This window comes from Lissotriton helveticus, chromosome 5_1 (assembly GCF_964261635.1).
Source record: "Lissotriton helveticus chromosome 5_1, aLisHel1.1, whole genome shotgun sequence".
NCBI classification, from domain to species: Eukaryota; Metazoa; Chordata; class Amphibia; order Caudata; family Salamandridae; genus Lissotriton; species Lissotriton helveticus.
The window spans coordinates 214,617,547-214,642,140 of record NC_136065.1 but is presented as its reverse complement, the minus strand read 5'-3'; the positions used below and the strand labels follow the sequence as shown (position 1 = coordinate 214,642,140).

At 46.3% G+C, this 24,594-nt stretch overlaps 1 protein-coding gene across 1 annotated transcript in view; it reads left to right on the top strand.

The window, feature by feature from the left end:
* The window catches only part of NELFB (negative elongation factor complex member B), a 210,594-nt gene that overhangs the window by 170,003 nt on the left and 15,997 nt on the right, over window positions 1–24,594 (top strand). Inside the window, exon 12 of the mRNA XM_078642025.1 lies at window positions 7,879–7,987. Within this exon, the coding sequence (XP_078498151.1) occupies window positions 7,879–7,987 (109 nt within the window). The remainder of the gene's footprint in view (window positions 1–7,878; window positions 7,988–24,594) is intronic.

Below are 24,594 nucleotides of genomic sequence, written 5' to 3'. Positions count from 1 at the left end.
CTCCGGCTGACACAGAACCATCTCGCCTTCAGGAAACAACTCAAGACCTGGCTGTTCGAGCAGTAGCGAAACCCTCCCCAAAGCGCCTTGAGACCCTTCCGAGTGAGTAGCGCGCTATACAAATGGTCTGATTGATTGATTGATTGATAATACATGCCCTAGGTACCCGGGGTACCACTTACTAGCAACTTATAGGGATGGCAAAGTGTGTGCCAGACCATTTTACCTTTGCTTTAGAGAAAGAGTGCTGGCACTGGGGCCGGGTTAGCAGGGACCCAGTGCACATCAGTTGAAAATCATCATTTGCAGTAGCAAAAAGTGGGGGTGACCATGACAAAAAGTGGCACTTTCCTACAGCTGCATGTTATCTTGGATACTCAGTAAACCCAAAATTATATCAAGTATGCTAGGGTCAACCGCAGATTCACAAGTTTAACAAAAACACCCTTACTCACCCGCACTCTTTCACTCGCCCTCCCTCCTTCGTCCCCCTCACTCACTCTAACTCATTCACACTCACTTACTCATTCTCTCTCATGCCCATCCTACTCCCTGTCACTCATCCATAAACGTACTCACACTCACCCGTTCTCACTTTTACAAACACCACAGAGTCACCCTTTCACATTCGGTGACTGTCACAACTCCTGCTGTACAGACGGACTTCTTTAAAAAATAGGATTCAGTTAGACCTCTGGGCCATGGTGCAACTTCACCAGCCTCACCATTCATAGGTACGCCTCTTACATCCACTCCCTCTCACAATCTCGCCCCTCTTTAACTCCTTTACACTAACATTCGCTTATTCATCCTCACACTTTCCCTCACATTAACACACTCGCATGCACAAAAATATTTTTTTACTTACCTGGATTCTTTCATTGTCCACTCTGACTCTTCATGGCAGCAGCAGATAAGGAATCTGTGCTTGTGTGAGGAGATCCTAGTTTAACTGCACCACCGCGTGCGCTACCCATACTTTCTCCTTACATAACGCTGTGTTTTTTAACAAAACTGTAGATGGATCGTGCCTTCACCCTCCTCCTCTTCGAGCCTGGAGACTAGACCGAGATGCCTCACCTGCACATTGGCAGCGTTAACAAAAACACAAAATTCACTGCTGTTTAAGGATTATCAGTTGTGGATAGAGGTAATGGGCAGTAAGTGGCTCCTTGCAGTAGGCAGGTGTGTGCCACCGGCTCGGACCTTGAAACCATCCCTTTGGCAGTTAAGTAGATTGAAAGCAACAGATGGGGACTCAGTACATGTTTTTGCTCAAGTTGCAGCAGTGGAGTATGTTTTTGTTTGTCCGATAGCTGTGGTTAGTTAAGAGTTCTGCTTCATAGCAATAACTTTCTTAATCAAGCACGAGCGATTGTACTCTATAGTGGGGGTAAGAGCTGGATGTGTTGTGGTGCACAATGATTAATTGTCACTAGATAATCTGCCCCCCTTCCCCCTCCCTGGTTTTCCCCCACCTCTCTCCTCCACCCCATTTCCTTTGTTCCTAGTTTACGAGAGGGATGCTATTTTTCATATCAACTTATATTTGTACCTTATACAGTGCTGGTTGCCCTAAGAATAGTTCTTTTTTCTGTTGACTCCAGCCTCTTATGGTGGCACAGCATTCTTCTTGTTCATTTGCTACATCTTTGCTCCACCCTTGGGTCTTGATGCTCCTCTACACTTGCTGGTAATCTCCACGTTTCAATCCTCCAGGGCACTCCTTTGTTAACATTTAATTTCTCTGCAAAGCCAGACACACAGTGGTATTTACTATAGTATAACAGTATGTTCGAGGCATATGGGCTGCAGATGGTACATTTATGAATAGATCGCCATCTGGTGTTGGGCTCGGATGATTGCACTTTGTTTTTCTTCTGGAGAAGTCTTTGTCGTCATAGGTGACTCCTCCTCTCGGTGTTAGTGCGCATGGGCATCGGCTCCATCCTTAGATTGTTTTTTTCCGCCATCGGGTTCGGATGAGGATCGAAGCGCTCCGGACCGACTTCAACAAAGAAGGTTATAACCGGCGCGTATTCCTTTCCAAATCGACGGTATCGTTATCGAACGCGACTTCACTCCATACCGACGCGATTCGAAGGACGACGACTACGAGAAACTCGACGTAGTCCAGCCCGGGGTCCATGGAAAGGACTCCATTCAAAAAATGTCCAACGTGTGGTGCTAAGTTCCCACACAAGGACCTACACGAAGTGTGCAACCTCTGCTTGTCCCCTGAACACGAATCCAGGGACTGTGAGGCCTGTGCAGCGTTCTCGTCAAAGTCGACGATTAGAAACCGTCGAGCCCGAAGACACGAGGTATCGAGAATGCAGTCACAAGCAATCCCGGAGCTGTTCGAGGACCAGCACCCAGAAGAGGAGGAAGAAGAGGCCGACGAGGCGGGGTCAGAAGCGGACGAGTCCGACGTCGAGGAAATCGACGTCCAACAAACCGTGAGTGACGACGTCCCTTTACCGAAAAACAGACCCCGCACGGTGTCGACCCCGCCCTCGAGCCCGGTCAGACAACCGAAAAAAGTTTCCAACGCCCCGCCTTCGAGCCCGGCAACGAAACAGAAACCGAAACACTCGGTCCCCCATCATAGTGGTTCCGGTTCCGATAAACCAACCACATCGACATCGAAGCACCAGGTCAAGGAAAGCTCGAAGTCGAAGCAGTCCATGTCGACACCGAAGCACGCTTCGGCGCCGAAAACACCCTCGACACCGGGGACATCTTCGATACCGAAGAAGTCGGATCCGAACAAAACTTCGGCACCGAAAATACAAATGGACATTTCAAAGAAAAGACACCTTTCGGAACCGAAAACTGCGGTACCGACACAGGAACACGGAACGGATCCTAAACAAAAGACTTTGTTTATTGACCCAAAGACTGGCAAAGTAGTCACAGAGCTACCTAAAAAGAGGAAACATGAACATTTGGACGACAAGGCTCATCCAAAGAAGAGAACAATGGGGACGAATACAACTCCTCCCCCTTCTCCCAAACCTCACACACCATCTTCGCCTATTCCTCACAATAGGCCAGAGATTCCTCCCACACGTCCATCTACACCTACAACAGATGGAGAAAGTGACACAGGGGAGGGGGGACACCCTGGGGATGATGAGGACACAATCCCAGAGGAGGCAGACCCATGGGAGGAGTATAATGTGGGATCAGGTAATGATACCGACCTTGAGTCATATCCCTCAAAACCTTCACCTCCTGATGACAATACTGGGTTTGCACAACTCATTACTAGAGCAGCAACATTTCATAAGGTAGACCTACATACAGAACCTCTAGTACAGGACTTCTTATTAGAGACACTACCTACTGCACAAAGAACATCAGGAACACTACCAATGCTAAAAGGCCTTCTCAGTCATACATCAGAGATATTCAAAGACCCAGTGAGGGCTAGGGTATTGAACCCAAGAATTGATAAAAAATATAGGGCAGCTCCAAAAGACCCAATATACATTAAGGGACAAATTCCTCTAGACTCACTAGTGGTCACAAACGCTCGCAAGAGAGCAAACTCTTTATCTACGGGAGAAGCGCCACCTCCTGACAAGGAGTCTAAACTAATAGATGCCTCTGGCAAGAGAGTAGCATCTCAAGCGGCAAACAGTTGGCGCATAGCTAATACGCAAGCACTACTTGCAAGGTATGACAGAGCGCATTATGATGAGTTAGAAACACTCATCAAACATCTCCCTAAAGAACATCAAAAGAGAGCTGATCAACTTATACAAGAAGGGAAGTTAATTACTAACACTTCAATAAAGTGCGCCCTAGACGCGGCAGAGACTGCGGCAAGGTCGACAAATACAAGCATCATGCTAAGGAGACATGCATGGCTCAGAGTGTCAGGATTCAAACAAGAGGTACAAACCTCGTTACTTAATCAACCTTTTGATGGGAAAACACTTTTTGGCACAGGGACAGATGAGGCCCTAGAAAAAATGAAAAAGGATACAGAAACGGCTAAATCAATGGGAGCATTGCAGCAGCCGACACAAAGAGGTTCCTTTCGTAGATCCACCTATAGAGGAGGATCCAAAAGTACAGGTACAAACCAACAGCAAACCTCTTTTACACCTACATCACCCAGAGGTAATTCTAGAGGTGGATACAGGGGTAACAACAACAAGGGTAGAGGTCGCGGAAACAACAACAACCGCAACTCTCCAACCCCAAAACAGTGACTTCATAGAGCTTCCCCCAGACCATATAACACCGGTAGGGGGACGCCTATCACAGTTCCTACCTGTCTGGGAAAACATCACATCAGACAAGTGGGTAAGACAAATTATCCAACATGGTTATTGCCTAGAACTCACAGCTACCCCACCAAACATCCCCCCCAAACAGCGTCCAATGAAACAAGATCACCTGACACTGTTAAAACAGGAAGTAATATCACTGCTAGAAAAGCATGCCATAGAGAAGGTTCCACAGCACCAACAGGGAACAGGAGTATACTCCCTATACTTCCTAATCCCCAAAAAGGACGGGTCTCTAAGGCCAATACTGGACCTAAGACCCCTCAACGCATACATAAATTCGGAACATTTCCACATGGTCACGCTCCAACAAGTACTTCCTTTACTGAAGAAAGGGGACTTTCTTTCTACACTGGATCTAAAAGACGCTTACTTTCATATCCCTATTCACAAAGCCCACAGGAAATACCTCAGGTTTGTGGTAGAAGGACAACATTATCAGTTCAAAGTCCTCCCATTTGGTGTCACGACGGCACCAAGGGTGTTCACAAAATGCCTGGCAGTGGTAGCAGCTCACCTAAGAAGACAACAAATTCATGTCTTCCCATACTTGGACGACTGGCTAATAAAAGCCAGGTCGCAAGAGGAGTGTCTGCAACACACACAAAAGACAATTCAGCTACTACACCAGCTAGGGTTCACGGTGAACTACACAAAGTCACACCTACAACCAAACAAAGTTCAACAATATCTGGGGGCTACCATAGACACAGAAAAAGCCAAGGTGTACCCCAACTCAATAAGAGTCCAAGCAATGCTTACAATCATTCAGAGATTTCAGCCACAACACTCACTAGCAGCAAGAGTGTTCATGCAGCTACTAGGCATGATGTCATCCTGCATACTGCTAATACCATATGCAAAACTACAAATGCGTCCGCTACAAGAATGCTTAGCGACACAGTGGAATCAGGCTCAAGGACAGATTACGGATCTGGTGTTGGTAGACGACCGCACACACCGCTCTCTGAAGTGGTGGAACAGAACAAACATTACCAAGGGGCGGTCGTTCCTAGAGCCAATTCCACAGGTGACAATAACAGCAGACGCATCGCTCACCGGATGGGGAGCACATATGGACAAATACACAGTACAAGGAAGGTGGAGTGTGCAGGAAAAAACACTGCACATCAACTATCTAGAACTACTGGCAGTGTTTCTAGCATTGAAAGCCTTTCAGATACATGTTATCCACAAAGCAGTCCTGATCAGAACAGACAACATGACAGCAATGTATTATATTCAAAAACAGGGGGGGACGCACTCTCTCCAATTATCCAGACTAGCACAGGAGATTTGGAGATGGGCCATTCCTCAAAACATCTATCTGTTAGCCGAACACCTACCAGGAGTTCAAAACCAGATAGCAGACATCTTAAGCAGACAGTCGGAACAAATACACGAATGGGAACTGCACCAACAAATACTGCAGCCATTCTTCCAAAGATGGGGACAACCAGAGATAGACCTATTTGCCACTCATCAGAACGCAAAATGCCAAAGCTTCGCGTCCAGGTACCCACATCACCTGTCGCAGGGCAATGCGTTATGGATAAATTGGTCCAACAAATTTGCATACGCTTTTCCCCCTCTCCCACTAATCCCATTAGTGGTCAAGAAACTGCAACAACATTCAATGACCATGATACTAGTAGCACCCACGTGGGCAAGACAGCCGTGGTTCACCACGCTCCTGCAACTCTCACAAGTGCCACATCAAAAGCTACGAATTCTACCCATGCACCTTACACAGAACCATGGAGAGATAATGCACCCAGATCCAACTCAATTGAACTTAGCGATCTGGCTCCTGAAATCCTAGAATTTGGGTACTTAGATCTCCCCCCAAATTGCATGGAAATAATTAAACAAGCGAGACGTCCAACCACCAGAGCATGCTATGCAGCTAAGTGGAAGAGGTTTGCTATACACTGCACTAATAACAATATCAACCCTCTAGTCGTATCAACAAGGGAGATTATTTGCTACTTGTTACACTTACAGCAATGTAATCTAGCGTACACATCTATCAGAGTACATCTAGCAGCTATAGCAGCATACCTACAAAACAGGCAGCGCATATCACTGTTCAGAGTACCAGCGATAAAAGCATTCATGGAAGGTCTTAAAAGAGTCATTCCACCAAGATTACCACCTTCCCCAGTCTGGAACCTCAACGTAGTACTCACCAGACTAATGGGACCACCCTTCGAACCTATGCATAGGTGCGAAATACAATTCCTTACATGGAAGGTGGCATTCCTTATAGCCATTACCTCACTCAGAAGAGTAAGCGAGTTACAGACATTAACAATACAAGAACCATTCCTACAGATACACCAGAATAAAGTGGTTCTTAGAACAAACCCAAAGTTCTTGCCTAAAGTAATTTCAGCATTCCACATCAATCAGCCAGTGGAATTACCAGTCTTCTTTCCAAAGCCACAGACGGTGGCAGAAAGGGCTCTACATACACTAGATGTTAAAAGAGCCATTTCATACTACATAGAAAGAACACAAGACTTCAGGAAAACTAAACAACTATTTGTAGCATTTTCCCCAACACATAAGGGCAATCCTATCTCTAAAGCAGGCATCGCAAGATGGATTGTAAGATGTATACAAATATGTTACATTAAAGCAAAGAGAACATTAACTGTTCCTCCTAGAGCTCATTCCACAAGAAAACTAGGAGCATCTATGGCATTCTTAGGGAACATTCCCCTAGATGACATATGTAGAGCAGCAACTTGGTCTACACCACATACATTCACAAAGCACTACTGTGTTGATGTACAGGCTGCACAACAAGCCAGAGTGGGCCAAGCTGTATTAAAAACTCTATTTCAGACAGTTGCGACAGACACTGGTGACCACCGCTAGGGAGGTAACTGCTGTACAATCTATTCATAAATGTACCATCTGCAGCCCATATGCCTCGAACGGAATATGCTACTTACCAGTATGCATCTGTTCTTGGCATAGAGGGCTGCAGAGTGGTACATGCCCTCCCTGCCTCCCCGGAAACCTGTGTCTGTCCCAACATTATCTTATTTAGATACATTTACATGGGCATATCTTTATGTACTACACTACACTACTCCATCTAACCCTACTATGGCAAAACAATCTAAGGATGGAGCCGATGCCCATGCGCACTAACACCGAGAGGAGGAGTCACCTATGACGACAAAGACTTCTCCAGAAGAAAAACAAAGTGCAATCATCCGAGCCCAACACCAGATGGCGATCTATTCATAAATGTACCACTCTGCAGCCCTCTATGCCAAGAACAGATGCATACTGGTAAGTAGCATATTCCATACGTAATCCTCCAAACAGTTTAGAAGAATACTAAGTGTAGTAGGTTAATAGGTTGGTGAATTTTGACATTGCACGCAAAGTTTATAGTTTGTGCATGTATAAAATGAACTTGCTATTTATAAACATACATTTGCTTTATTATCTGCAGCATTTGCCTTTGACACCCAGGATGGTACATCGTCTTGCAAGCCTCAAGTTATGTTATTTCCACACATATTGTTTCTGACATTAAGAGATCCACATCTTTTTTCAGAAAGGAGAATGTGCATCGGCATGCTTTGAGGCTTCTGCTTCACCTGCACCACAAAGTGGCACCTTCTAAACTGGAGTCTTTACAGAAAGCCCTCGAACCAACAAAAACGGTAAGAGAAATTAGGATGTTATTTGCTTTATTTCCCTTCCACAAACTGAATATGGCTACATTGTTTGTTCACTCCAGTGATGTGTTTAATGCGCATAATGCCCTATTGACTTAAAAATGCCTTAGGCAGGAAATGCATCAAAGCTAGGTTTCCTTGTTCTATCATTACAAGGTGCGTCCTAAGATATTTACCATTTTTAGAGGTTTAGAGTAGGGATCTGTAGTTGTGTTCAACAGGTGGTGGGGCCTTCTCTGCCTTTGATGTTTTAGTCAGTTGTAATGGCATCAATGGCCATTTTGATAAGTATGCTGTTTCATTTCCAGACATATTGCATTACATGCACTTATCAAACTAAAAAAAAGAGTCCATTAATGGCTGATAACAGACTGAAAGTATAACGCCCATCATCAATGTGCAGGAGGATATGAGCTCTATGGGGAAGATGGTGTTTTAGCTGGAAGTGTGTGATCCCTTATGATCTAGTTCCTTAAGTAAAAGTGAGCCAAGTTTTTGCCCCAAGTGATGGCGGCACTCCTATAAATGGGCTCTGCAGGACAAATATTCAGCCCTAGTGTTAGTAAATGTAATAGTGCTTAGTGAATGTAGACGTAAAGTATGATGCAACAATCTTAGTTTTGCAAGAAAATAGAAAGGATTTGTGAAATCTGTGGCGGCTTATTCGGTGTGAGTGAAGTGGGTGTCAGTGCTTTTAATTATGAGCTCCGTTTCAAAATTCTGAGAAATAAGCAAGATCGATACACTTAGGAATTTATTCCTCTGTTACCATTTTGTGTCATTTCAGCAGAAAGCTAGAAATAATCTTGCATGTTCAATTGACTTACTTCTTGGTAGGTTAAAAGGGAATCAATCAGACATCCAACTTTCATAGAAGAATCTTCAAAAATGGAATGGTGAAGCATGAACGTTCTTGAGGTGTACATGAGGTGGTTAGTTAGGTTTTAAACCAAATCCTTTTTAGGTCGAGCCTAGGCAGCACATGCGCTGTCTATCGAGACATGCTGTATTCACTCTGTGGGCTTAGAGCCTGCCTCCAGCTTTTGATTGGCTTTTGTCATTGTCTTTTAAAAAAGTTGCTTCTAATTAGATAATGCTTCCTGTTTGTCCCACCTTTTTTTCAATTGTTAAATCCCATGGAGTACCGCCGCAGGACTCCACCACTTGTTGCATTTTATTTCCTGGTTCGGGGACTATTTTTAAATTTTCAACTAGCACTTCCCACAAGTGTACACATGTTGTTTGTCATGCAGCGCTGATTCACGGCCACTGTGCTTCCTCAGCTCTTTCCCCCTTGTTTAAATTTGCATTGCAACGCTGATCTGCTGCGGAGCGCATGGTGTTCCAGCCCCTCCCACTCCCCCTTGTGCCTGGTGCTTCCGGTCCCTCACCCCTCCCGCCACATTACTTGTTTTACATTTTTAGGCATGATATCACTTCCTGTTTTCCAGCTCATGATTTTTATTCAGTTTCATTTCCATCACGAAAGAAAGACAACACGCGGTTTGGAACGCCCACTCTCCTCTTTAAGATGCGACTAGTTTTGTTTCGTATGCATACAGTGGGTTTAGACAGGGCATAACCTTGCCAAGGATTCCAGCCTTGAATCCAATGATTACAGAGGCACAAATAGAAACTTGGCTGACATGTTGCATTCTTCATCTGAAAGGTAAGCCGCTCGTGCCGCCGCCACCTGTGATGCCAGCGAATTGAGCTATATTTCAAAACACAAGTTTAACCCATATGTCCCTGTGAACTGATTGAGCTATGCCCGAGCCACAGCGTAAGCCTATCATCTGACGCAATAATGAGAAGCAGATGTCGTGCCCAGCAGGAGGAGCCCTGTTTTTTTTCTCTCATACTCCATAGCTCAGCAGCTGCCAGTAACCATCTCATCTGTGATATCCTGTATGCATGCGGCTGACACGCTCTGGAGAGGGATTGGAAAGCAACACATTTAAAAGAACGAGGGCGTGCTTTTTAAAAATAAATTGCTTTTTTAGGTGTGACTGAGCTGAGTCCTTGCTTTCCAAGAGAGTAATGACTAGCGCTCACAGCCTGCAGAGGATTGGTTGGTGTGTTTACTAGTCATCAGTATATTTATGCTTTTGGTTTTCTATGATAGAATGCTTACACATTTTTTTTTTTACAAAATTAATATTTTATTAAGTTTACTAACCCAATTTCCAGCACCTTTAAGAGTGCTTTTGGTCTCAGTAAGTGAGCTAATGAAAGATTATTCCTGTAAAGAGTGACACTTTAAATTGTTAGTTGTCTCCTATACTCATATTCTATTTATCTACTGTCGTACTACAGGGTGGGATGACTTATTCAGGTTCGCTAACACATAGAACATTGAATCTGAGCTCCTTGGGTCCAAATGCTAAACTTGGGTTTCTGATGTATATATCTACCTGTGGATTCCTCAGCTTTTGAATATCCCCCATGCGCAGCATTCAGCGGAAAGTTTTCTGTCTAGCTTTCTCGGCGAGGATGTCACAAGACCGCGGTTCCGCGTGACATCATCGAAACAATAAGAAGACCTCGTCGGAATGCTGACGTCTGTTCCCTTTATTCAGCGCCGTTGATGCAGAACGTTTTTTCTTTGGCTCTCCATACTGTGGGATATTTCTTCCTTTTTTTGTAGGTGCAACGTTGTTGCAAGTGAAGATGTCTCCCCCGCAGAAGTCAGGATTCAAGCCCTGGAGGGAATGTGAGGGTCAAATGTCCATCACTGACCCAAATGACAAATTGCCTTTGGTGCCTGTCTGATCATGATGTCGATGCCTGTTCGTCATTTCAACAGATGAACCCCGAAGGCTTTGAAAGAAAGGGAGGCGAAGCTTTCATGGCAAAGTATAAAAGCAGAAGAGAAGTCGTCAAAGGTCCTGGCCTCGGCCTATCAGATTCGCAAGCTCCCCATACTTCGAGTTTGTGCAAATGGAAACACAAGAAGAAGCAGCGCCATGGTTCTCAGCGTCGCTCTTCCAGGGATGTTTTGCCAAAGTCGTTCTCCTCTGGTCCAAAGACCTGTGAGGTAAGAGGTGAGATATCTACGACTCCATCTCCAAGGGTGCCTCCAGCTTCTCGCCCGGCTCAAAGGCCAGCGACTCAGACTGAACGGCCTCTGCTGGAGACAAATTCAGATTTGGTTCCAGGCCTGAAGGTCTAGGGCCTGCTCTGTGTGTTAGCCTCCTGCAGTGTGTTGGTCAACCGTGCTCACTGGCACATGAGTGCTTCAGTGGTGCAGGCAGTGGTTTCAGCACAACGGAGATCTCAAGGAGTTGGTCAAGCTCTCCGGAGACACTGCTGCGGATCTTCAATGGTGGGGTGTGTCCGGCAGTCTCAAGAGAAGCTGTTTCACCCTCCACATCTGGTGGCCAAATTTGTAACGGGTGCCACCGCTCTAGGGTGGGGAGCTCCTCTTTCGGATTTGGAGATGAAAGGTTTTTGGTCTCCAGACGAAAGATTGTTGCATATCAATATTTTGCAATCGCGGGCAATTCGTCTGGCTCTCCAGGCCATTTTCCCTTCCCTTCGCGTCAGTCAATTCAAGCTTTGATGAACAATATTATAGCAATGTGGTATTTAAACAAACCAGGAGGAATAGGGTTGTATCTTCTCTGTGGAGAAGCTGTGCGGCTCTGGTTCTGGACTCAGGGCCATCAGATTTGCATCATCGTAAATCACTTGGCTGGAGTTCTGAATGCCCGTACGGAAAGTCTCAGCCGGCGTTATTCAGCCAATAACTAGTTGCGTCTCCATCCGGAAGTGGTTCGGCACATTTAGGGGCTGTGGGGGATTCCTCAGTTAGACCTGTTTGCCATCCATTAGAACTCGCATTGCCCGTTGTTCTGCAGCCTCCAGTATCTGATGCAGGGACCATTGGATACGTTTTTCTACTTAACTGGCGGCTCCCTGCTGCTTTGTGTTCCCTTCCCCCTACCCTTGATTCCTGTGGTTCTGGGGAAGATTTGCCAAGACTGGGCACAGTCGCATTAATAGCCTTGAATTGGCCATTAAGGATGAGGTACATAGACCTTTTTTACCTCTCACTGTGCCCTCCGCTTCGTCTCCCTCTTAGGGCAGACCTTCCCTCGCATTCGCTGGGCAGGTTCTACACCCCCACCTCCAAAGCCTGCACCTTCATGCCTTGAGATTGAACTGGCAACCTGAGTTCTTTCACACTCCCCCCCTGATGTGGTGGATGTTATTTTATCAGCGAGAAGACATTCCACCTGCCCGCCAACCTTCCCCTTTCAAGTCTCCTATCGTATTAAGATTCATTAAGGGGCTTACTAATAAGTTTCCTCCCAATCCATTTATTTGGCCTCAGTAGAATCTTAATCTAGTGCTTACATATTTTATGTGCTCTTCATTTGAACCCTTACATAGTTGCCCGTTGAGGCTTCTTACTTTAAGACTATATTTTTAGTGGCAATACCCTCTGCTGAAAGAGTGAGTGAGTTGCAGGCCCTTAGTACTAAGCCTCCTTCCACGTCCTTTCATGTGGATACGTTGGTGCTTATAAGCAGAGCTGCTTTAATTCCAAAGGTGGTCACTTCATTCCATTTGGGACAGTCTATTACTTTGCCTACGTTTTACCCTTTCCCACATTCATCAAAGGAGGAGGAGAGGCTACATCGTTTGGACCCTAAGAAGCCTTTGAGCTTCTATATAGACAGAACTCGTGAGTTCAGGATGGATGACCAGCTGTTCGTTGGATATGTGGGCAAAATAGAGGGAAAGCAGTGCACAATAGGACTTTTTCCAGATGGGTAATCCTGTGTATCAAGATCTGCTACCCCATGGGTAGGAAGGAACCACCTCATTGTACTAGAGTCAAGTCTTTAACTTCTGCTTTGGCTAGAGGTGTCCCTGTGATTGACATTTGCAAAGCTGCAACTTGGGCCTCCCTCCACACTTTTGCAAAACATTATTGATTGGTTTCGGAAGTGAGGAGGGACTGCCATTTTGCTCTTTCTGTTTTACAGAATTTTTGAGTATACGCAGGCAGGCAGGCACCCATCTCCGAGTACAAGACCGCTTTTGGATTCTATTCAAAAGATGAGTAATCCACAGGTTGATGTATCCATCAGAAAACAAGTTACTTACCTTCGGTATCTCTTTTTCTGGTGGATACAGGATCTACCTGCCGATTCCTCACTGACCCACCCACCTCCCTGTTGCCTGTCTGGGTATATTGAAAATAAGTTTGGTTATAGTTAATATATGAAGTTTTTCATCAGGAATACTGTGAAACTCATGATTATGCTACTGTATATGCATTTAAGTGTATTTCAGTTATTTTGTTATGGGTGTATGAGATTGTGTTGGCATATGGTATATGCTACGTATGTTATGACATGTGTATTGTTGGTTCAGCTGTGTGCCTCAGAGGCACAGAAAAAATGAGTGGATACTGATATCAGCATGCCGACGAGGTCTTCTTATGGCTCCTAATACGTCACGCGGAGTTATGTTATGTTATGTTATACATTTATTTTTATAGCGCACGGCTACTCCAAAGGAGTGTCCCGGCGCTTTATCGAGGCAGCTCAAAATTAAAAACATAACACCAAACAGCGAACAACTGAGACAGGAAGAAAACAACAGAGATACTAAAGGTTAAAAAGCCAGGTCTTCAGGCTCTTCCTGAAGTGAAGCAGATTAGAAGAGGACCGAAGGGCCAGAGGCAGGGTGTTCCACAACTGAGGGGCCCTCAAACTAAAGGAGCGCCCCCAGTACGTGCCTTCCTGATTCGAGGAACCACAGCCAAGAACAACGATTCAGATCGCAAAGATCTGGCCGGGCGGTAAAAGGCGAGCCTGCGTTGGAGGTACTTTGCTCCCACGCCAAAAAGTGCTTTGTGAGCCAACGTCAGAACTTTAAACATGATCCGCTTCCGGATGGGCAGCCAATGAAGCGACTGCAACAAACCGGAGGCTCCTACTCGCCTATGGGGGCCAAAAATGGCGCGGGCTGCAGCATTCTGCACAACCTGCAGCCGCTGAACAAGATAGTCCGGCAGACCACTGTACAGGACATTAGCATAGTCCAATCTGGAACCAACTAAGGCCTGCACAGTGATCTTTCTATGCTCTTCTGTGAGCAGGGGCAAAAACTTCCGGAGCATCTTGAGTAGCCCAAAGCAAGTGCCCGTTAGGCCACGAACATGTGGCACCAGCGTCAGGCTGTTGTCCATCTTTACTCCCAGATTCTTTGCCACCAGCGATGCCAGGGCAGGAGGACACATATCTGTGGGCCACCAGGCCCACCAGTCGGGGTCAAGGGAGCAACCGAAGAACAACACCTCCGATTTATTGGAACTGGCCTTGAGGCCGTTCGACTGGAACCAGCTGAAGACCAACTCCAGACAGCCCCGGATATTCTCCCCATCGAAAGCCTGATCTTTCCCACACGTGAAGATCACCTGCGTGTCATCAGCGTAGGACACGATCTGGGCCCCAAAAGACTCCACCAGTACCGCCAGCGGTGTCATAAAGATGTTAAAGCAAGTCGGGCTCAACACAGAGCCCTGCGGAACACCGACTCCCAATGGCGGCATCTTGGCGGAGCTCGGAGAGGCCCAGACCGTTTGTCGGCGGCCCTCTAGAAAAGATGAAAACCAATCAAGCACCGTCATGTGCATAGCCGTGGTGTTGTGGGAGAGGTAGAGAGAAAAGTTTCCATGGAATGCTGCGCCTGGGGATTATTCAAAAGGTGAAGAATCTAGAGGTAGATACTGTATCCACCAGTAAAAGCGTTAGCAAAGGTAAGTAATGTGTTCTACCTTTCCCATCACATATTCTAGGCTGTCATCAGCTTGAGTAATCTCATAGCTTGAAATTCAGCCGACATTAGTAGTGAGATTGCCTTTAGAAACACACACGAAGTACGGCAACTGAGCACAAAGAATCATCCAAGGTCCCTCAACAAGACGGAATCAAACCCTAAACTTGTAACCATGATGATTATATAGAGCTGAATGTTACATAGCAATACTGTTGCAAATATATGGCAATAGTATATGAAGAGTTACTTAGCTAAAGCAAGTCAGGACTTTTTATATGTGGCATACTACATCTAATTTAGTGGAATTCTTGTGTGAGACAAATGATCATAGACTAAGGCATGATGAAGGAATGAAGAGCTCTAGCATTTAATAAACTTCCTAAAGGAAGGTACTTAAGTGCTTGAAAGTGGCCACTAGCAGGAATAATGGTGTTACATCAGAAAATTAATTTAAAAATATTTTGGAAAAATGGGAGTAATTAATGTGAGGAAAGGAATGCAAGGTACTGAGACAATACCATAATGAAACACTGTGTTGCCTCAGGCATGGAAACAGGTAAAATGAATAGGCTCGGTAATCCTATTCCTCACTTCATTTATTTTCAGTGGTGCGTTCTGCCGTTCTTAGCAGGCGAACAAAGCGAACACATGGAGATGCTGGATGGAGCGCTGAAACTTTTAAGACACTCGCCCCCAGTCACAGATTTGAGTTGAATCCAACATTGTTCTTTTGCTCACTTAGCCACCCCAGTTCAGACCCAGCCATATGCAAATCAGTTTTGCCCCTGTTCCTCATGGGAACAGTCCAGCCTGAACTGCCAAGCCAGGTCTTCCCTGGACCAGAAACAATCATCCTGTGACCAGTTTAGGGGTAACACCCCTCATCAGCTAGGCCAGCTTGAATCCTGTGTTGAATCTTAGCAGGCAGCAGTTACTCCAAGACATTAAGTACTTGCACTTAGTATTAACATTGGAAATGAATGCTCTTCTTCACCCACTAAACCAAAATTAAAGATGTGGTTGTAACCATCTTTGTCCCTGCTTGTCAAGAAGGTTTCTGTGCCACCTGCTTTGCTTCCCTCACTCTTCAGCAGTGGGCTTTTAAATTACTTAGTAGGTCATTTTAATAAGTAAGGCTTTTTAATCAGTAGAACCTTGTAATTCTTTCTTAACGTCCAGCCTTTACCTCTTGTCCATCACGTTTACAGGCGCCGGGAAACCTTTGGGTAGCTGCGTGCCATATATAAATTGAATTAATAATAATAAGTCTTAATATTGGTTGTTTAAACTGCAGGGTTTCTAAATAATAACACGTTTATTTGCAGAGCACTACTTAAAGGCCGTTGATTTTATGATGTAATGGCATGGCAACTTGGGAGTTGGAGGGAGTTGGCATACTTGACATGGGAGTTTAAAGTCTTTCCCCACTAGTGCTGATTCCTCTTCTGGGGATGTGTTCAAGGCTACAACTAATCTACCCATGCCATTCTTTTAGGCATGGGTAGATTAAGTGTTGCACCAGGAATCACATAGTGTTGCACTGATACGTGGAATCAAACATGGAGCCCCAGTTCAAAAGTCAGCAGCCCTGCCCATAAGGCCACATCCTATGCCTGCCACTCTAATCTCCCTGCATTCCCCCCTCTCGTTCATGTGTAGAAAGCGAGGAGTATTGGTGAGAGGGGAGGGAGCCATGGGAGTCACATTTCAGTCAGACATTTGAAGTGGCGACAGGGTAATGCAGTCAAATTATTTTTGAGACTGCAGAACAGCACAGTGAAGGGTGGCTATGCATTAACAGATCACTACTGGTCTGGTGCTTCGGAGACAGCCTGAGCTCGCATATAGCAAGGTTCATGCATTGCTCAAACAATTGGGCTTTTGTAAATTCAGTGCATAGTTTACGGCGGGTAATGTGTTAAATCTGTCATTTGAATGTGTTAAGCATAACTTGCCACTGATGCTGATTCTTCAGGCTGTTCATTACTCTAGTAATTCAGTTGCACCCAGAATGTTAGTCCTCTTAACTTGCAGCGAGGTACTTGTCTTTCTATCTGTGTGTTAAAAAGACTTGTAATCTGTCCACATATATTTCCTGAGGCAAGCTTGTAGTCCTGAATCAAACGGTATCACCAGTGTGTAGTAATTGTATAGCTCTTCAATCTCTGGTGGCGCAGCACCCAAGAAAATGTGCTGCATGGCTAAACACTTACAAGATCTAAAAGGCAAGGGCAATTGGCTTTGCCAATGCTTGTTCTTAAGTGGAGTAACTCATTGGAATTCACAAGCTTTTAAACAAGTTGAGAGATGCATTTCAGAAGTGAAAGGAGGTTCTATAAATAACAGGTGCACCAGTGAAGCACTGCTGTAACCAGCTGAGGAAGCACAGTGGAAGAGCCAGGGGCTTAATGTGGCATCTGAACATCTACATGTGAAGGGCTCAACATGTCTGAGGAAGCACAGTGGAAGAGCCAGGGGCTTAATGTGGCATCTGAACATCTACATGTGAAGGGCTCAACATGTCTGAGGAAGCACAGTGGAAGAGCCAGGGGCTTAATGTGGCATCTGAACATCTACGTTTGAAGGGCTCAACATGTCTGAGGAAGCACAGTGGAAGAGCCAGGGACTTAATGTGGCATCTGAACATCTACATGTGAAGGGCTCAACGTGTCTGAGGAAGCACAGTGGAAGAGCCAGGGGCTTAATGTGGCATCTGAACATCTACATGTGAAGGGCTCAACATGTCTGAGGAAGCACAGTGGAAGAGCCAGGGGCTTAATGTGGCATCTGAACATCTACATGTGAAGGGCTCAACATGTCTGAGGAAGCACAGTGGAAGAGCCAGGGGCTTAATGTGGCATCTGAACATCTACATGTGAAGGGCTCAACATGTCTGAGGAAGCACAGTGGAAGAGCTAGGGGCTTAATGTGGCATCTGAACATCTACATGTGAAGGGCTCAACATGTCTGAGGAAGCACAGTGGAAGAGCCAGGGGCTTAATGTGGCATCTGAACATCTACATGTGAAGGGCTCAACGTGTCTGAGGAAGCACAGTGGAAGAGCCAGGGGCTTAATGTGGCATCTGAACATCTACATGTGAAGGGCTCAACATGTCTGAGGAAGCACAGTGGAAGAGCCAGGGGCTTAATGTGGCATCTGAACATCTACATGTGAAGGGCTCAACATGTCTGAGGAAGCACAGTGGAAGAGTTAGGGGCTTAATGTGGCATCTGAACATCTACATGTGAAGGGCTCAACATGTCTGAGGAAGCACAGTGGAAGAGCCAGGGGCTTAATGTGGCATCTGAACATCTACATGTGAAGGGCTCAACATGTCTAAGGAAGCACAGTGGAAGAGCTAGGGGCTTAATGTGGCATCTGAACATCTACATGTGAAGGGCTCAACATGTCTGAGGAAGCACAGTGGAAGAGCCAGGGGCTTAATGTGGCATCTGAACATCTACATGTGAAGGGCTCAACATGTCTGAGGAAGCACAGTGGAAGAGCCAGGGGCTTAATGTGGCATCTGAACATCTACATGTGAAGGGCTCAACATGTCTGAGGAAGCACAGTGGAAGAGCCAGGGGCTTAATGTGGCATCTGAACATCTACATGTGAAGGGCTCAACATGTCTGAGGAAGCACAGTGGAAGAGCTAGGGGCTTAATGTGGCATCTGAACATCTACATGTGAAGGGCTCAACATGTCTGAGGAAGCACAGTGGAAGAGCCAGGGGCTTAATGTGGCATCTGAACATCTACATGTGAAGGGCTCAACATGTCTGAGGAAGCACAGTGGAAGAGCTAGGAGCTTAATGTGGCATCTGAACATCTACATGTGAAGGGCTCAACATGTCTGAGGAAGCACAGTGGAAGAGCCAGGGGCTTAATGTGGCATCTGAGCATCTACATGTGAAGGGATTAACATGTCTGAGGAAGCACAGTGGAAGAGCCAGGGGCTTAATGTGGCATCTGAACATCTACATGTGAAGGGCTCAACATGTCCCAGCCGACTGCAAAATAGCATGCTGAACCTAATTTGACTGTGGTCTCTACACACCCTCTTCCCTGCCCCTCCCCCTGCACACTCCATTGTTGCTCATGTTATTTCACATCTCCAGAGTAATATATGTCTACAAAAGGGCACCCAGTGCTTTTGGTAGACTAAGAATGACTTTCCTAAAGGGTTGAAGTTTTTCATTCTAGATGGTAGTCTGAATATGTTTGTGGAGAGGTGTTCTCAGTAGAATGAATAGAGTGACTGTCTGATGTGGGCCCTAATCATGAATCGTATTGTAATTTCAATATGAGCACAAAACTCATGATTGCAAGTGCTGCAGGAAAACGATTACTTCGGGCTTTTCTTCGTTCACATTTCATAAGGAAAATCTGCAGAGATAAGGGCCCAGAATAGGAGAAACACCTGCTGAAATAGGTGTGCAAAGGTTGAGTTCAACGGTAAACCCCCCTACTACTGCAATAATTCTGCACTTCAGAATAGAATTTCTGTATAAAATGTTCCAGTATCGTGCATTATTAAATGGCATTTGTAAAGCACAAACTTGGTGAATGCTTTGACCTTTTAACATGAGATGCTCTGTTTGGGGGCCAATGGTCATTTTCTGTGTATTGTGCTTTTGCATATGTCCAGAATTCCATCTTTGTAACCTTGTTTCTCTTTGACTTTGTTCTCCTCGTGATAACTGTTGGCTCCACTGCCGTACTGTTTGTTTGCGACCTTTTTTTACCAGCACCTGTTTTCTGAGTTTTGACCTGTGTCTTCTAGTACTATCTTCAATGCATATGCTTCTAGGTAGCTTGCACGTTTCTTGTTTCTCTGTGTTCCCCTTCTTTCTGTTTCTCATGTTGTGCTGTTTTCCTGACTTTTTTAGGTCTCACCTATCAGAGGCTGTGCGAGCTGTCTTGGTGGGAAAAAAATATTGTGGGCTTACCAAGAACTTTAAGTGGATTTTTAGCCCAACCCTTGCTTACCATCGGTTGACTACTTTGTCACTCTCATTTGCTTGTTTTGTATTGATTGATTTTCCTTGTCCATTTTGTATTTGTCTCACACCTGGAGTGTAGCCGATTTAGCCCTACATCTTTTGGCTGACTTTTATTCTTCACCTCTAACTTCTAGGGAGCAACTTTTTTCATTTTGTTTTAGCACTGCAAGAGCCTATATGCTTTTGAGCTCTCTGCTCTGTGGCCTTTTCTGCTCGCTAAGCTAATTTGGGCCACCCCCTGAGGCTGCCTTCCTTGATTGCTTTTCTCCCACCACCAAACCCCCGGGGCTCCAATGCTTCACAGGGGTGCTTCTCCCTCTTTAACCCGCTCCAGTGATATCTTGCTTGTGTGTTGCATGTCCTTTCCCATTAATTTTGAATGTAACCTCCTCCCCCCCCCCCCCCCCACTTTCCCCTGCAGTTCTTTTTTTTAAATATTTATTTTTTAAGGGCCCTCGAGAATTGGCTTTTGCACACTTAAGTTTCTTTTTCTTTTGTTGACGGCAGTGCTGAATAGATCTGTTTAATTTATGAGATTATTATTGCTTTGTTGCCTTTAGAGGAAATTGTAGCAAAGTTCTGTAATATTAATGCCAAAGGGAAGTGCACACGGCCAGCGTGGTTCTCTGGTCCATCTGTAAAGCTTAATTTTGGACTGTAGGTGTAGGTCTGTTGTAGGTTCACATGCTGTGCCTGTCCAGCTTTTTGGGATTTAAAAGTAAAACTTATTGTTATAAAACCTTTGTTCTGGCATGGAACGTATAAGATTTGTGATGTCATCACCGAAAACATACAATGCATACAACAGGCTCTACCTGTGTTTATTTCACTGGGCTCAGAGGAAACCCATGCTGTTGGTGATGGACTGGAAATAAATTTACATATTCCCCATCCACGAAGACATGGAGTTCGAGGCATATGTGCAGTAGATACACATGCTTTGCATACTCCTACCATCTAGTGTTGTGTCCGGATGTTTGCAAGTTGTTTTTCTTCAAAGAAGTCTTTCCTAGTCACAAGGTAAGATGACTCCTCCTTTCAGTGACAGTGCACATGGGCATCACCTCCATTGTTAGATTGTTCTTTTCCGTCACCTGGTACGGGCAGGTATTGCTGCGCTCCAGTTCGAAACTGTTCTACAGGTTGCCCTCCGTGCGCAGACCTCACTCTCATCGACTGTATTTGTATTTTACATTTGTAGAGCGCAATTTTCACCGACAGATCTCTAAGCGCTATCAAGAGAGAGAGGCACAGCCTGGCCTGCAGATGCGAAGGGATTCGCATTGGGGAAAGCCCCAAGCTTTTAAGCAAAGGACCGTTTCTAGCTTCTTCCTAGAGGGAAGAAGGGCGCAGTGTCTCTGGTAGTTTATTCCACAATGGGGGATAGCGATGGAAAAAGCTCTACCCCCTTTGGAGGTAAACCTGAAGCGAGGGCATGCCAGTCGGCAGGCCTATGAGGACCGGAGCTCCCGATTCGGGGTGTAAAGTTTTAGGCAATCTTTGACGTACATAGGGGCTTGGCCATAGATGGCCTTATGCTTGATGCAGAGGCCCTTGAACTTGGTTCTCTGCTTTACTGGGAGCCAGTGCAGTTGTTGGACGAGGGGGGTGGCGTGGGCCCCTCTGGGCAGTCTGAAAATTAGCCTGGCAGCATCGTTCATGGTGACCTGAAGTCTGGCAAGTAGTTTCTCCGGGAGGCCTATGTACAAGGCGTTTCTGTAGTCAAGACAAGAGATTATCATTGCCGACACGATCAGTCTGAGGGTGGAAATGCTCAAGAGGGGGGCGAGCTTACGGAGCTGTCTCATCAGGCCGGAGCAAGTTCCCACTGCTGCAGACACCTGCTGGGTCATGGACAGATTAGCATCCACTTGGATGCCTAGGCTCTTAACAGCCATGGCCGGGACTGGGTTGGTGCCCAGTTCCTGGGGCCAGAAGAGGTTTCTCCATGGGTTAGAGGCAGTAGTGATGGCCAAAACCTCGGTCTTGTCCGGGTTGATTTTTAAGGAGCAGGCCATCATCCAGTTAGTGACAAATTTAAGGATGTTTTGTGTTTTAGCGTGAGAGGCTGGGAAGTTGTCGATCTGGATGATGAGTTGAGTGTCATCAGCGTAATTATAGATCTGGCAATCCATTGTATTTAGGGCGGCTATCAAGGGCTGCAGGTAGGCGTTAAAGAGGAGGGGGGACAGTGCCGATCCCTGCGGGGCGCCACAGGAAAGACTGCCAGAGTCGGACGTGTGGGCCAACAGCTGTACACTCTGTGACCGGCTGCTGAGGAAGGATGTGAGCCATTTGAGGGCTGTGCCCTGGACTCTTAAGATTGTGAATCCACGACAGAAGTAGGTTGTGGTTGACCGTATCAAATGCCGCGGACAGATCCAGTAAGACCAAGGCACACGGCCTTTTCTTGTCAGCCCAGAGCCTGAGATCGTCCAGCACTGCTAGCATGACCATTTCTGTGCTGTGGTAGGCCCTGAACCCTGCCAGGTTGTGCTGCAGGATGTTGTTTATTTTGAGGTGGTGGGACAGGGATTTCAGCACATGCTGCTCCAGCACTTTTGCTAAGAAGGGGAGTTGGGAGATCGGTCTAAAAATGTTTAAGTTCTTCACATCGGCTCCTGGCTTCTTCAGGAGTGGGATTACACGTGCTTCTTTGAGGTTAGCGGCGACGGTACCATGTACCAGGGATTGATTGAGAAGTGAAAGTACCTCGTCCTCAATCCCTGGTAGTGCCATCTTGAAAATGGTTGGTGGGCACGGGTCTACTGGGGAGCCTGATTTGACCCGTCCCATTAAGGGGGGCAGAGAGTCGGTGGTCAGAGTGGGGAAAACAATGAGTGGTGCCGCAAACAAAGGGGCCAGGGGGACCGGGGACAGGACACAATGGGAGTGGCTGTGATCACGTTCAATAGGTCCTTGACTTTGTCAACGAAGAAGGATTGAAACGTGTTACAATCCTCTGGGCTATGTGCGGGCTTCACAGTCTCCGTTTTAGCTCAGAGAGTACACGAAAGGTTTCTTTTTGAGTGTCCTCAGCTGTGGTGATCCTAAGTTCGTAGAATTCGGCTTTCCTTGCAAGGATGGCTTTTTCATAGGCTCCAAGCACTCAGAGATACTCTGTGCGGGAATCTGCATTGTAGGCTTTCCGCCACGTTCTCTCCTGTTGGCGGAGGGTTTGCTTCAGGGTTCTTAGGGAGTCATTGAGCCATGGGGCCCCTTTGCCTTTGTCCCTGGATATGACTCTACGCAGGGGAGCAACTATGTCTATGGCCTGCTTCAGCCTGGTGGACAGGGCAATGCTAGCAAAGTCAGGATTTCCCCTAGTTGGATTCGGAGGTGCTGTGTTTTTTAGGGTGTTAACGAGGTCGTCTGCTCGGATTTTTTCCCAACCTCGCAGTACTTTCCACACGGGAGCATGGTTAGCCGAAGTCTTGGTGGGTGGAAGCTGGCCACTAATTAGGTCATGGTCGGACCAGGCAAAGGGACTAATTGTCTATCGTGTGTGGGAGCGTGTACCACTTGTTTAAGTTCCAGGGTTGGTCAGTGCTTCATTAGGTTGGATGGCCTGGCTTTCCATGGTAGTCTGATCCCAATGGAAATTAAAATCTCCCATTATTAGTAAGCATTGGTAGCGTGTGCGGATGTCATTGACTAGTTCAATGAAAAGCTCCAGGAATTTGGGGGATGTATGTGGGGGCCGGTAAACTATTAAGATGGCTAAGCAGGTAGTTGGGGAGCAGATTTTTGCCCCTAATACGTATGCTCCCTCAATGCTTTCTGCACAGATGATTTCGGCCTTCAACTCTTGTGTATGTAGAATTGCTACCCCACCCCCTCTGGTACTGCCCGGTCTGTTGTGCTGAATGGCAGCATCGTTTGTAGGCAGGGAGGCTACTATATCCGGGGTAGAGGACTCCTCAAGCCAGGTTTCTGTGATCCCAAGTCGGTCTAAGGTGTTATCTTGCAGGAGGGAAAAAACCTCGAGGTTATGTTTTTGTAGGGAGCGGGTGTTAGGGATGGCCACCTTGGGTCCACGAGGTGCGAGGGCTTGAGGTGGCTTTGAGGGGTGTGCAGTCAGCCTGTGTGAGACAGTTCCCCTATGGGCCCTGAGTAGTTTTTGTGATCTGAGTGTTTCGATAGTAGAAGCACTGAGAGGCACAGTATTGTGGGCCACGCTCAGGAGGTCTTCCGTGCGGTACAGGAGGCGGGGGCTAGGGGTCTTGGCCCCTGGTCCCGGTTGGGCGTGGACGGGTGCAGACGGGCTTGCCTTTGGCACGCCACCGGCGCGCCCGCTGCGTTCCCGCGCTGGAGCCAGCATTTAAGTCAGCCTGTTGTCTATGCCCCTCTTCGTGGTCACGTGATCGGACCCAGGAGCAGGGCGGAAGTGGCTGAGGCGCTCTAGTAGTCAGAGCGTGCCTCCGGTAAGTGCAGCGCTATTTCAATTTTAAATCAAACACATAGAAATTGTGACAATTAAAAAAAAAAAAAATTGTATTGTTTTGTACGCGTTTCTCAACTCACCATGTATCATTTCAGTCAACGGAATCTTCTTTTCGATTGGAAAACTTTGTGGCCCGCCTTCGGGCCTAACAGCATCGTTCCAGCTCTCTGTCGATGGAACGGACACCATTCATATTCTGTCCTCAGTGCCATTCAAAGTATCCGTGCACTGACTCACACCAGGTGTATAACTTGTGCTTGTCTCCGGAGCACAAAGAAAAAGACAGCGACGCTTGCAGATCGCTTCAGTCAAAGAAAACCCAAAGCGATAATCAGGCTCGACTTCAAG